The 14,989-nt window shown below is 43.3% G+C and overlaps 1 protein-coding gene across 1 annotated transcript; it reads right to left on the bottom strand.

Annotated features, from left to right (window-relative positions):
- Positions 1–1,521: 1,521 nt before the first annotated feature.
- On the bottom strand, positions 1,522–9,771 carry GCM1 (glial cells missing transcription factor 1; the record flags this gene model as incomplete). The annotated part of the gene is made up of 5 exons (XM_082480750.1): positions 1,522–2,130; positions 5,434–5,562; positions 6,562–6,674; positions 7,614–7,866; positions 9,670–9,771. 5 exons carry the CDS (start codon positions 9,769–9,771, stop codon positions 1,522–1,524), a joined length of 1,206 nt encoding a protein of 401 aa, XP_082336876.1.
- Positions 9,772–14,989: the final 5,218 nt, after the last annotated feature.

Below are 14,989 nucleotides of genomic sequence, written 5' to 3'. Positions count from 1 at the left end.
AGAGGAATCTCAGCTATGGGACACACATACCCAGGGGCCCCACCTGTCCCTCGTCCTTCAGCTCACCTCCCAAAGTATAGAGCATTTATGGCTCCTATTGATTTCCCTTGTTCTGTCTTAGAGGTGGAGGTTGATATTACCTTTGACAAAAGTTTCCTTCTCTGAGTTACTGATCTGAAGACTTATCATAAAACACACAAAGTTTGGTATTAGTGTGAGACTAACTCACAAGCTAAATAAAAGTTTGGTGAACTGACCTTCACATACAACAGCAGACTGTCATTTTGTGCTCTGCATTTAGATTTTTTCCACATAAAACAAATCACTACACATCCCCTGTTTCACAAATTGTAATAAACTTTTTGAAACACTCTATAAATATAATTTGTGCTTGTCTCGTAAATGTCTCTGAACACCACCCTTTGCAATGAGAGTGGTTTCCCTAGTAACTAATATATTCCAAAGTCTTTTAAAAAAAGAGGGAATCTAAAAGGATGAAAAAAAGCAAAAAAAAAAAAAAAGATGAATGATAAGACTGAACCTGTTTGATGGACACAAGATACACCACAGTCTGAGGTACTGTGAAGTTTTTATTGCCGCTAGTTTCATAATACTGTAATACATGGACCTGTTGGAGTGGGTCCAGAGGAGGGCCACAAAAATGGTCAGAGGGTTGAAGCACCTCTCCTATGAAGAAAGGCTGAGGCAGTTGGGGTTGTTCAGCCTGAAGAAGAGCAGGTTTTGGGGAGACTTTATTTCAGCCTTTCAATATATGAACAGGGCTTATAAGAAAGACAAAGACTTTTTACCAAGCCATGGAGTGATAGGACAAGGGGCAGCAGTTTTAAACTGAAAGAGGGTAGGTTTCAATTGGACTTAAGGTGGAAATTTTTTTATGAGGGTGGTGAGACACTGGAACAGGTTGCCCAGAGAAGTTGTGGATGCCCCAACCCTGGTAGTTTTAAAGGCCAGCTTGGATGGGGCTTTGAGCAACCTGATCTAGTGAAGGATGTCCCTATCCAGGGCAGAGGGATTAGACTAGGTGATTTTTGAAGGTCCCCTCCAACCCAAACTCTTCTGTGATGATTCTATACAATACGTTCGCAGGGCTGGTCTAGTGGAGGGACTTAGATCACTGCCCGAAGAAGCTGAAAGAGTGCAGAGGGTTGCACATGGCAGTTGTGGTCCTTCCACATCCATCTGCACCTTCCACAGTCCCACAGGCATGAACAAACTGAGTATCAAGGGGGACTAAAATGCCACCAAAGCAGAATGGCAGCGAGGTAGTCTGTAAGAAGAGCCGATACCTTTTATTAGATCAATGAAATAGTGGGGGAAAATATAGCAATTTAAAAAAAAAAAGAACAAAGACAAGGCTTGAGGCACGAAAGCCCCTCCTGAGGGCTGCAAGAGGAGCTAAAGAGGTAATTGACATGCAACGCTTTCACATCCGCGTGTCAACAGGGACGGAGAACTAGGCCCACTGCCAGAGGAGGGGGGAGAGAGAACTTTCAAACCTGGTCACCGTAAGGGGTACAGGTTAAAAAACATGTCGTCATGGCAGAAGTTGAGACCTGTATGGCGCCCTCCCTCGCCCCTGTCTCCTTGGCTTCCCCTCGGAGGCGCCAAGAGCTGGCAGTGGTGTTGTGCCGCGCTGGCCGCGGGGCAGGGCCCTCCCTGAGGCGCAGGGTATGGAGGCGGAGGGAGGCAGCTGCTGCTGTAGGCTGGTGGAGATTTCTCCTGGCAGGATTCCTCCCCCACAGGACCAGCGTTAGGCCTGAAGGCATCATGGCCACCCTTTGTCACCGGCAGGAGGTGCTGGCTGTCGGGGTGGGCGCAGTGCCGGGGGGAAGGGGCTGGGCAGGGCAGGAGGGCAGGGCTGCCACAAGGTCTCCCGTTGCTGGGGGTCCTCCTGAGGGACAGGCTCCTGCTCCAGCTCGGCGTCTCTCCAGAGCATCTGTCCTCCTCAGCTGCTTTTGGGAATGGTGGCCGCCCAGAGCAGCTGCCCAGTGTGGGCTCCCGGGAGCTTTTGCTTAAATGTCCCCCCAAATTAGCAGGTTGCACGTAAGCGTCCGGCTTGGAAAGGAGCAAAGGCAAAGCCTCCTGCATCGGCATTGCACCTGTCAGAGACTTGGAAAAGCGAGGCATGGTTTAGTCAAACAAGGCGTAGCCTAGCAGCATGAAATAAAAACCATCCTGCATGAGACCCTCACAAATGCATTCAATTAACACAGGTAACAAAGCAGACGCCATAGCAGAGCCTCCTTGTAGGCTAGTGCCAGTGGGCTTTGGGGGGAAACCAAACAGGGCTCCCAGATCACAGTTCTGGGTTTGTTTCACCAGTTTTGGCCCAAAGCCCTTTTACACTGAAAGAATTGTTAGACCTCACACTCACAGCCCTGCCAGCATATGCTGAAGAAGCACCTGAAAATGAAATTATGCTAATACATTTGACACCACAGAATTTATTTCTTTCCTACGGAGTATGGAAAAGCTAAGTATGATGTTTTTAAACTGATTGTTTTGAAGTGATCTTTTCACTACAGTATTATGCTTCAGCTTTTCAAGACTCTACTTCTATTTCTAACTGATATATTTTCCTATAATTACATTTTTTTTACCCCACAAACAAAATTTTCATTCAAGGAGGGAGCAGCACACAAGAATTATTCTTCTGGGTCTTTTGTTCTGGATACTTCACAACTTCTTTAATTGTCCTAATTATTGGATTATAATTTTGCAAACTTTAATTCCTTTCAGAACACCACTCATTCTGTGCTATCATTTCTGATGAGTACTTACAGGTCTCTCTTCTTTGTTATTCTGCTTTTTCATCCATTTAATTATAGTGATTTTGCTGACTGCTAGAGTAGCAAAGCTCCTTTCAGCTTTTCTTCACTCACCATGAGAAGAAATTCCAACAACCTGATGTAGGACCCAGCCCACCTTCAGCTAAAGACCCACTGACACCATAGGGAAAACATCCTATGTATCACTCGCCCTATTTTGGGCTCATACATTTTTCCAAAGTTCTCCTCCCTGATTTCTTGTGAGCACATAAAAATTGAATCTTTTCAGAAGACTTTTTGCCGACTCAGCAACATAGGTTCTGTGTGTCTGATCAGACTCCTGACTTAGTTGCATTGCAGACGGTCTTGGCAGAATATGAATATGAAAAAAAAAAGAAGCCACATGACTCAGTAACATTTCCTAGGTAAGGACTATTTTAGTGTTCATGGGGACAGAATTAAACCAGTGATATGGTAATCATTGTTTCCGTATTTGTTAGAGATCTGTGCAGTGGCTCAGCTGCCTTTTCTTATGCTCGTGTTCCCAGGCGCTTGTGTCACGAGGCCACCACCAGTCTGTCCCATACTCTCTGACTATCCCATCCCAAGTCAGTATGTCTCCATGAGAGTGACTCATGAGCTCTGGTTTTTAGTGTACTCCTGAGTATTTCCAGTAGAAATAGCTGCAGCTCTTAAATTCATATTCCATTCAAATGGGTTTAACTTCCTCTGTTCACTCTTTTAATCTTTTTCTTGGAATCCTGGATCCCCCTGCTTCCCCATGTCATCCATTTAAGAAGTCTGCCCCCCCCAGCCCAATTATCGCTTTTGTCTGTAACTGAAGGGGCACTGATTACTATCCCAAACACCATCCTGGGGAGGATGCACCATCTCTAGCACATCAGAAGCCAAACTGCATGTGAAGACTCTTGGTGTACCGTTGCGTGTAACATGGCCTTTGCAAGGAAGGTCACTGGAGACAGCCTTACTGCTCTACCTGATTCCCTCCATGTGGCACATGGCAGTCCATGGGATCTCTGTAAATGCTTTCACAAGTGTTTCCATACCCAGCAGAGCAGATGTCTTAACGTAAGTGCTTCTGCAAGTCCTTCAAAACACTCTTCTGCCTTCAAAGCCCTCCTGAAGACCAGGAAAGCAAGTGAGGCACACCACACAGAGGTGATGCACCTTCCACTTATCTACCCTGGCAAAACGCAGGGAGGATAAGCAGAGGTGAAGGGTGCCTTCACTTTTCTGCAGCACCTCCTCCATGCCAGTGGAGGACCTTGGGACACATGACAATGTGGAGAAAACGTGACCTCCCACTGTGTCTCCAAGGGTGGGATGGTGCCTCCTGCACCTGAGGGTGCCCTCACAGCCCTTGAGGGTCTGCAGGTGGCCAAATCCTGCTCAGGGGCAGATGCTCTGCAGGAGACCATCTCTCTCCCTGATGGGCATTAAGTCTGTGAATAAAACGATCCAGGCCTGCTACTGAAGTAGTAAAGTGTCAAGTAAAGGTTGGGGGACTGGAGGGAGGAGGAGTAAGGGTTTCTGGATTTGCCTTGTTAATGACAAGTTTGTTTCGTCAAGATACCATGCACAGTATATTACAGGTATATTGTATAGGTAATGTTATATATTGTAATCTATAGTAAAATAGCATACAGTGTGTGTGTGTATGTGTACACACATACATGAATCTTCCTCCTGAGTTCAGTTATTGCCAAAAGTATTTTCCAATTTTCAAGTGTTTATTTGTTACAATTTTCTCATGGGGTGGTGCAATCAATACTATAAATTAAATCAAATTAAAACTTTCTATTATTCTCCTTCAATGTCAATATGGATTAGACTAAATATCTAATTACTTTATTCCCAGATTTCTTTGTAAATAATTTAATTTGTGGAGCAGCACTAACAAAGAACCTGGAGGAAATTTTTTTAAAGGCAACTCTTGCCTTTAAAAAAGGAAAGAGCTGGGGGTCTAAAGCTATGTCCATGCTGCTAAATAAAATGAGGCCAGCGACTGTCGTTGGTAACAGGGACAAAAAGGCATGGCCTGGCAGTGTCCACGCTACATCCTGGCCTTGGGAGACCTCTGGGCCTGAAGTGAAATGATGCAACGGCTGTGTTGCCACCCACCAAGGGCTATTTTTCACAGCATCAACTTGCCTGTGGCTTGTAGCAATGACAGCATGTAGGGGCACAGGCAGGCTCAAAGCCTGTGAAGGGACCCAAACCTGATGCAGCCTTGTCCAGAATCCTTCCAGGGAATTGTCCCTGGCACATGCTGTCCTGATCTGTGCCAGGGTATTGCGTCTGTGAGCACAAGTTAGTGCTGGCCAAATCCATGGCAGGCACCATGTGAATAGTGATGTGAATGAGCCTACCCGCTGACCCTGCTTTGTTTACCAGTAGAGATGTAATCCCCTGCTGCTGCCAGGCCCAAAGAGGCTCCAGGTGGGGGCTGCTGGCAGTGGATGACAGTGATGAGCAGAGTTCCTTCTTGGCCTGATCATGGGGAGGCGGAATGTGGAGTTGTAAAGCCTGTTCCCACCCAGACCCAAAGCCCAGACAGCCTCCACCATGCCTTGAACCATGGATCACTGACCCCACAATTTCATTGATTGATAATAAGAGTTACCTCAACCTCCTGGACTCTTTTTAATCTTGGAGAAGCTGGAGAAAAAGCTGTCTGAGCTTTTTGGATTGATCTTCGTGCCTCTGCTTCTAGTTTTGTTTCTGGACGTGGATGATCATGAGCTCCTTTGGACTTTAGGAAAGAATTATGATATGTTAAAGTTAGAAACAACCTTGTTATTAATCTTAAGGGAGCAGAATTGTAGCACAGGCCAAATCCACATACATGGCCTGATTTAATGCTTTGTATTTAATAAGACTTATTTAATGTGAGCTTAAGTAACAAACATATCTCAGATTAAGTGCAATGGGGTAGAAATTCTCTGAAATCATAAAACCAGTGCACCGCATTTATGTGCAGAAGAGAGTCCCCACACTAGAGCCCAAATTGAAGCCACAAGGTCTTCTGCAGCCTGGCTACAGTGTCCCTGCAGTCATTTCGATTCTTCTCACCCTTTAGACATATTTATCAGAACATTAATTTCCATTAGCTTCCACAGAAAATTAATTTTATTTAACCTGCATATAAGTGAAAGACTGGAAAACAGGAGACAGCTCAGTGGATATGGTACTGAACTAGGATTACAGCTTCCGGGAATAGTGCTCATTATTTAAACATTTGCATACACTGTTTTCCATATATAAGTTACATATAATGCACAGATGGCATTTTCCATAGACAGTTCCTTGGGTGCAACCATTTCCTGCTTTCAGATAGCCTCATGCTAATATGTGGTGCCTTGGAGAAGAGGTTGCGATAACGGGATTTCTGACTTTTTAAGGATTCAGTTTCCTATGTACCTGAGGCAAAGTGTTTCAAAATCAACATGTTTTCATGGGAGCCTAAATGAAAAATATAATATGCTGTAAAATCATAGTAGCATAGGCTAATTTAGGTTGGAAGGGACCTCTGGAGGTCTAGCTCAACCTCCTGCTCAGGCAGGACTAACTTCAGAGTTAGATCAGGTTGCTTAGGCCCTCGCCTACTCATTGTGAAAGTTTTTCTGCTTACAGTCATTTGACCTTGTCATATTCAATGACATTTATTTGTGGGAACAAAAAAAGTCCTTAATCAATCTTAAAAAACAATTTTAAAATTAACTTGCATAATGTAAGGTGATTTTATACCAACCTGAAAAAATATGAATTGGCCTTCATGCCTCCAGAAGTTGGTAACTGGGTAACCACCATGGCCTCGGCAGGAAAGCAGCCGCAGGGGTCCACTGCAGTTTGGACAGCATTTCCCTGGAGCAAAGACGGTGGGAAATATTTTCTGTACAGCACTGATCAGGTGAATCCTGTGTGATACAATGGTTCATCGGTGGTGGATTCCCAGTTGTGGCTCGGGGCTCAGAAACTACACTGAGAAAAACTACGCAAAAGACTTTCAAATGTAAGCAAAGATCAATAAAAGCAAATTAATAATTGCCTTTATTGTGTTCCATTATTAAATACAACTAGCAAAAATATTTATATTATAGCTTTCTTATCAATTTATAATTTATTATCGTGGTCAGTTGTAGCTGTTTTTAACTTGGCAGGGTCTGGAATGTCATATGTATTCTTGTCTGATTTTTCTAGAGAACATCACTCTGACCTCTGTGAGTGCTTAAGTAGTACCTTTCTTTAGCCGAAATGTTCTCAGATACAGAAAGCAGTGTGTGCTAGCTCTACTGAGCAATCAACAATTGTTTGAAATGGTCTCGTTAAAAATACGCTTGTAGCTCATGTTCTCCATTTGCATTGTCTTGCTCCAATGACATGACTACAAGGCCTATTTTCCAGTCATCATAGTTTATAAGTAACTTCTTTCTGGCAAGACTTTCCTGACACATGTAATAATGAAGCCAACACTCAGGTCAGCAGGAACAGCACAGCAGGAAGATGCCTGCACTGCATGGCTTTCTCAGTAGCCTCACTCATGGGCCTGAGAAGGCTGGGAATCAATCTCTAATCATCAGAAATAGAGATTAAAAAAGAAAACAAAAGGAAAACAAGCAAACAACTCCTCCCCCAACCTTAAGAAATGTAAAATGCATTGTTCCACAATCAAGAGTTGCATTTGAATATAAGGAATGGCAGCAGGAAGGTTTTGTAATCCAAAAGGTACCCTCTACTTGGCTTTCTTTTATGTTGTATTCACGTATGAATTGCCATACAATGAACAGACACATTCATACTCACGCTGTTGTTTTTGCCTAGCTTTATCACATATGGCTGGTCTTAGGTAGATCTTCCTCCCATCCAAGGTCGAGCAGTCGTTGCTGCAGACTACCACCCCGAGGCAGGACTTTTTTAAGATGCGAGAGTTGTGGTTGTTGGTGTTTCTCATTGCCCAGCTGCTGTGGTGCCTCTGAGCATTTTTATCCTCTGAGCTATAGATATGTTTTACATAGGAATCCGGCCATTCTTGAAACCAGTCTATCTTTCTCACGTCCTGTGGAGACATCAAAGCAAGCCATGTTTTAGCCTGGGAAAGAGAAGCCAGAGGCCAGCAGACCTGGTCCTCTGCTAGGTGTCCTCTAGCCTGGGTGACCCCAGCATTCCAGCAGGTGATGCTGGTTGGCAGGACGGAGCAGTGGAGAGAAGGCAGAAAAACCACAGCTCCCCATGGCTCCCCGCAAGCCTCAAAGCATCAGGAAAACCTGGGCAGGAGGTTGTTCTCACTCACCCAAAGGTCCAGCACAGTGCAGGACCTCCCTGGGAGAGGAAGGTGGGGGGGCTGACATAAAATGGCAGATACTTTCCTTGCAGGCGGCAGTCACCGCCTAACTAACTTCAGTTAGCTGTCATGGCAGAGATCCTGCTTTGCCTTTCAGGCCACTCACAGCAGCGTTACACTGAATCATTTGGCTTGATTTGGCTCGACTCACTGGAAAAAGGGCAAATACTGAATCAAACTGAGACTCTGCCTACATTTTTAGGTCTTTAGTTCTGGACTTTGGTTTGTTTTGACCTAAATGCCATGAAAGACTTCCACAGGGATTTTTCTGAAATTGAAAACAAATAACGTCTTGGTCATTTTTTTTTTCCCACTGCTATGGACCAAGCAAAAAAAAAGCCTCAAAGACAACACCTCAAAGACAACAACTGTAAGGAACAATAAAAATAAAACTCAGTGAAAGAAAGGACAAAGGACCATACATCACCTCAGTGGGTACAGTCAACACAGCAAAATGCAGTAAGCTGTAAAGCACCTGACATACCCACTGAGGGTTTTGAGGGAAAAGGTCTTGTAGGGGTACAAAAACTTAATAGGAATTTCCTTGAGATTACTGATCCCAGCCACTGAGAGCCATTACAGCAGCAAGAACATCAACTGAGAAGATAAACCCCCCTGTGCTTCCCCAGGAGCCATCTGACAGCGTAGGGAAGGGTGTGGAGGAAACCTCCAGGCTGAAATTCAGGTGAAGGTGACCTTGGGGTGAAGGGCAGGGAAGGAGGCAGCCTGGGACATGGAGGCTTTGGGTGAACAGCAGTGGCATAGTAGGGAAGAGACTGGGATCGAGTTAGAAGACAGGGCTGAGAGGTGAAAGGCAGAGCTAGATGCTGAAGGACTGCAGCGGGAGGAATCTGGCACAAATATGCTGAGGTGAGGGACAGGGAGATGACGTTGGCGTGCAGGGTGCTGTGGGCTTTCAGTGGAGAGCATGGTTGAAATTTTTAAATAAGAGGACTAGAAAAGGACTGAGGGAGGGAAGATCACAATTCTGCCTCTCAGCAAACCTCTGCAAACATGAAACAAGCTTTTCCTAGGGGCTCGTGAAAGGAGTGTTGCCTCCATGCGGAAAGCCAGCCTGCTTCCCTGGAGCCCGGTCTGCAATGAGGCTGAGCACCCAGAGTTGCAAGGCGGCCGTGGGTGCTGTGCTCCCTTACTACCCAGGGTAAAAAGCAAGTCCTAGACATCTCTCATTGAGCACCCATAGCAGGACATAATTTTTCTCCCCTGCTTTCTCTGCACCTCATCCATCACAGTGGACTAGAAAGGCAACGCATCTGCAGCATTGCTATTTTTCATGTGTCAGCAGCTCTTCCAATAATACATTTAAGGAAAAATGCATGGAAACTTCAATATCTGCTCGATATTTTCTAGCTTTTCAGTAAAACACTGCCCATACCTCGAGGTAACAAAGAGAATAAAAGCAATGAGGCATAGATAACTGACAAAGCATTTAAGATCAGCGGTGAAGTGGAGATGACCAGTTAGAACTGGATACATTTCTAAGACACAGACACATACCTGGGGAAGTTTGATGTCATTGATATCCCAACTTGTCATTTCTCCATGTCGGGAAGCAGAGTCCTCCTGCTCCATAACAACATCATTTGCACCTTTCAGCATTTTTTAATTCCTTCCCAAAGTTCGCGAGAAAGTTTCTCCTGGCTGCTTTTGAAGTTGACTGGCTGTCAGCACTCTCAAAGCGGTTTACAACCAGGAAGCTGTTTCCTGAAGCTAAATGATAGAGAGCCTGCTCATTAAAGATAAAAATCAATGTTCTTCTGCCAGAAAAACTTGTTCCATTAAAAGTTTTGCAAGCCGGCAATGCAGTGGAAAATATAGGTTAGAGATAGCCTGTGATGTTATAGAGGCATCGTTAACAGCAAGCAAATTGTGCCTTTGTCATCTGTTTTGTCTTGCTCAGTCTCCTCTTGTACCGAGTTTATAGTCATGTAACTCTGCTCGCAGGCTCTTTGGACATCTGATCTGACTCTGGCTCAGTATTTCCAGAGTCAAACTGATTGAACAGCTCAGCGGCTGCTAAGGGCTCTTTGAGTTGCAGTGTACCCATTAGATATTTCACACACTGCACATGACAAAGGTGAGCAACAAGAGGGGACTGCTACACCATTTCAGATTAAATGGCGCTCAACCATTTCAACTGTTGTTGGCATCTCTGAGAGTTAACCAATTGCATGAGGGAAGAGAACAGAAGAAGGTTGGGCTGCCTGCATTTTCCTATCTCAACAGCAGGCTGAAGTAAAAAAAAAAAAACCAACACCAAGGTATGTTTGTTAAAACCAACAGTTTTTGCCTGAAATCTTGTAAAGCAGGTGGTTGCTCTACTCCGGATTTCAGTACTAGCCAAGCTTAATACCATATCCTCAGGAGTCCCATGCATGAAAAAGTTTTGGGGTTTGTTTCCTCTGGCAAGGAGAGAAAAGACGAATCAGAAAATGAACAGGCCATTTTTTTTCCTGGAAACTGGGAAAGCTTCAATGGTTTGAGGAAGGTGACTGTAATGTATGCCAATTAAGCATTTGTTAAATACTACTTAATAGTGCGAGAAGTAAAATCTACTTGATGAGATTCTATTTCATAGACTTTATTAAACAGTATTTATTTTATTGTTGTTTCCGGCTCTGCATATGCACAGCCCTTGGAAAGTGACTTAGCCTTCATGTCCTTAGTTTACCCATTTATAAAACACCTGTGATCTTAATTTCTTGTGTTACATTATCACTTCTAAAGCAAGAGTTTGCAGATATTTGCAGAGCACCTGAGATATTTGACTGAACGGTGCTCTGGCAGTGTAGTCAGAGCCCCACTGCCCCTCTTCAGGGCTCAGGCTGGTGGGGGGTGGAGAAATAAGGCTTATGGCAGAGCATCCCCTGTGGAAAAAGACCCCAAAGAGGAATGCCTGGTGGTCGGCGCAAGTGTGCTCAGGAATTTGAGCTGAGGCTGGTTGCTGGAGGGCAACTAACCCATCACAGATTCAAAGATGTTAAACCAGAGAAAGGAACATTGCTCAGAAATACAAATGGCTATAAGAAACATTAAGTCTTCATATATTTTCATATTGCGTTATAACGAAGATGGAGATAGTAAAGTCAGGACAAACAAAATATGAGCTGCATAGGAAAATTGAGTTGAATATACTAAACAAATGACCCTTGACTATTATGTGCCCTAAAACATGAGATGAGTTGTTACATAATTCAAAACGATATTCTCATTGCTTTTAAAATTGCTTTTCAAAATAAAATGGCTTCAAAATTGATTTTTAATTTTGTTCTTATTAGAGAAAATGGAATATTTCTTCTTTTATGTTATATTGATAGAAATAAAACAATAATTAAATCTTACCTTAAAGATTAATGAAGACAGATAATTTCATAATAATATGTACAAAAGATGAACTTACAGAGAATCATACATATTTAGCTACATGCAGGCAAAGGCTGAAACAGTAGCAAAAACTTTGAGCAATAATTAAAGGATGATGTGGCATATTAAATTTTTTAAATTATTTAAATTATGACTAAAGTGTAGCAGCTTTATAAATAGTAAGGTCTGAAATATTCTTTCTTTTTCCTCTCTTTAGTCCTGGGATGTCAACTCCTCTGAAACTAACTGCAATGCTGGATTAAAACAGATGTGCAACACCTTGGAAGAAGGACAGGCAGATGATCACTGTAGGTCCCTTCCAACTGAATGTCCTCCCCTCCCTTCCCTTCCCTTCCCTTCCCTTCCCTTCCCTTCCCTTCCCTTCCCTTCCCTTCCCTTCCCTTCCCTTCCCTTCCCTTCCCTTCCCTTCCCCTCCCCTCCCCTCCCCTCCCCTCCCCTCCCCTTCCCTTTCCTTCCCTTCCCTTCCCTTCCCTTCCCTTCCCTTCCCTTCCCTTCCCTTCCCTTCCCTTCCCTTCCCTTCCCTTCCCCAGAACAAACTGTTCTGCTCCTCTTAGATAAAAAGTGAAAATTTAGATATTAATACTGAATTATTTTGATTTGGAAAAATACATGTAAGAAAAAAAGGGAATTATTATATTAAGGATGGAGGTAAGTAGCACCTCTATTTGGCACTGGAATGTGGTGCAATTCTTATGCTTGAAAAACAGAGAAAGTAATCTAGTTCTTCTGCCTTTTGTTTTTTTCTCATTTTCTCATTTCTTTAAATGCTTATTGATACAGAAGGTAAACAGCAGCATGTAGCAAGATTCCGGTTTCAGTCCAATGTTTAATGTATCTGTTGATCTGGAAGTGAAGAAAACAGAAAGGGAGAAAAAAATGCACAGATTATAAAAATATATCTGAATTAATTAATTAGAAGAATGAACTTACATTTCACCCTAACAGAAGAATTTAGTTTAGAAGTACTTCACTCTCTTACAGAACTGCGCTCAATTAACTTGTGGAAGTGACTGGTGGATCCATATGGGCAGTTCCACAAACACAAAGTGTCAGACAAAAAGCCACCAGGCTGCTGGAATACAGAAAGACTGCAGTGAAGAGCCACACAATAAACTATGGTATTACCAATTCACAGACCATCACTGATTTTTCACTTACTTACAATACTGTGCAAAAAGACCAGTCTTTTCCAGAAAGAGAAAGGGCTCAGGGCATAGGAAATCCATAAAAACTGGGATTGTTCACTCAAGAAAAGAGGCATATAAACAAGGGCACTATAAAAATGACCTAAAATACAGAGGAAAAGGGGGTGCTTCTCGTTATTTAACCGCCCAAGAGCCCCAGTGCACAGAGTGAAAACAACTGGCAAATTCAAAAGTGAGGCAAAGAAATGTGTTTTTCATTCACTATATAATTAGTATCATTTTGTCTAATGAAAGCTATTTCCTCTTCCTACAAGCCTTACTCCACTTGTTTCTTTAGCCTCTTGTGCTACAGCATTACTACGAGTATTGCTGTAGTATGTCATGAAGGTTGAACACTAGGCAAGACAGAAAAAGAGATCAAAAACACAGGAAAGAAATAATATTTGAAGATTTTTTATTTAATACTTATATCTGTGTAACATCTGAAATATCTTATAATACATTTAGAAGGAGATATTAAGGGTTATATTTTATGACTTATGGAAATTTTTAACTAGCAAGGATTAGGAAGGTTTCTTCTGTTTTCATTGGTGTTGAACACTTAGGAAAAGGATTATGAATTTTTACAAGAGATTATGTATATTATCAATTTACATGACCCCACAGGTTAAATTAATTCAATATAATCTGCAGGCTCTTATTTGGAATGACAGCTTTACAGACCATAACCACAGATGGGTGTCAGGAGTTCTTCAGCAGTAATCTACAACAAGAGATCAAGGACTGGAAAAAGCCCTGGAGTCCTAAAAACCTTCTTGCATTCAGGCTCACGCTCTGGAGAAGGCTGTGCAACCCTGCAGAGCAGTGCCTGGGGCAAGCAGCAGTCTTGCTGCGGAGGTTGCACACTGCTGTCTTTGGCCACCAGGCTCTGCTGAAGGACGGTAGCTGGTGGCAGCACCACGTGGATGTAGGCTATTACAGAGCGGTCACCAGATCAGGCTTCTTTCTTGTATTGTTTTACCACCACATGAAGAGGGTGCTTTTGTCAGTGCTCCCATCAGTCTTCCTTTCTCTCTCTTCGGTGTCATCTTTCAGCGATGACAAACTCTAACTGATCTCAGGTGCAGTCAGTTGCCCTTTACATGGGCTGAGTTACATGTCCTACCAACAGCGTGTTTCACTATCTTCCATGGCTGCCTTTGCACCTTGCCTTCAAGTGCATGGTTTTCCCTGACATGGAAAGGTTGTCCCTGCTGATGGGAGCTCTCCTGCCTCTCCTCCACTGAGGGCGTTGGCCTTTGCAAGCCTCTCATTCTTCTTTGGTCCCCTTTTTATTACTGCAGATTTGCAAGCTGGGGAAGGACTTTTTACTAGGGCATGTAGTGATAGAACGAGGGGGAATGGCTTTAAATTGGAAGAGAGCAGGTTCAGATTGAACATTAGGAAGAAGCTTTTCACTTTGAGGGTGGTAAGGCACTGGAACAGGTTGCCCAGAGAGGTTGTTGAGGCCCCACCCCTGGAGGTGTTCAAGGCCAGGCTGGATGTGGCCTTGGGCAACCTGGTCTAGTGGGAGGTGTCCCTGCCCATGGCAGGGGGGTTGGAACTCGATGATCTTCAAGGTCCTTTCCAACCTAAACCGTTCTATGATTCTGTGTTGCTGCACCACAGGAACCAAGGAACATGCATGGTTGGATGATTATTATACCAAGGAGATGCTGATACTCCTTGAGGCATATTTCTCCAGATTGGCCTAACATTTTTTTTTCTTTTTTCAAATACATTCTATAAACTAAAAAATAACAATTTTATCTTCAAGTTTAGCCTTGCTGTTTGATCAACTGTGGCAGCAGGATGAAGTAATATGATTAAACTCCCAGACGTGGAGCATAAATTCACTACAAATAGACGTGTCATTTGTAATGAGAAGACAGTTTTGGCCTGTGCAAAAATGCACTGGGGATACTGCTCATTTTCTGGAGACAAGCTTTTGTTCCCAGATGGCCCTGATGTATCTTCAAGTTGGCTGTCTCTATATTCAATATCATTTGAAATGCTTATGCTGTCTTCACCATTGAGTATCCAAAAGTGAAAGCTTCTCCCATGTGGTCCAGCTCTTTGAAAGAAAGATGGACGCATTTTGAGATGGAAGTATTTTTAAATCCTTTGTTTGTTTTGTTTATCCTTTGTTTATCTTTAATTCTTTTCTTGAAACAGATCTTATTAATGCCCTTGATATTGGAACCGGCTGATGATCTCATATTTTTGTTCAGTTACCATATTTCTGAATT

Source organism: Vanellus vanellus, assembly GCF_965231255.1.
Source record: "Vanellus vanellus genome assembly, chromosome: 3".
Lineage (NCBI taxonomy): Eukaryota > Metazoa > Chordata > Aves > Charadriiformes > Charadriidae > Vanellus > Vanellus vanellus.
This window is presented reverse-complemented; position numbering and strand designations above follow the sequence as displayed.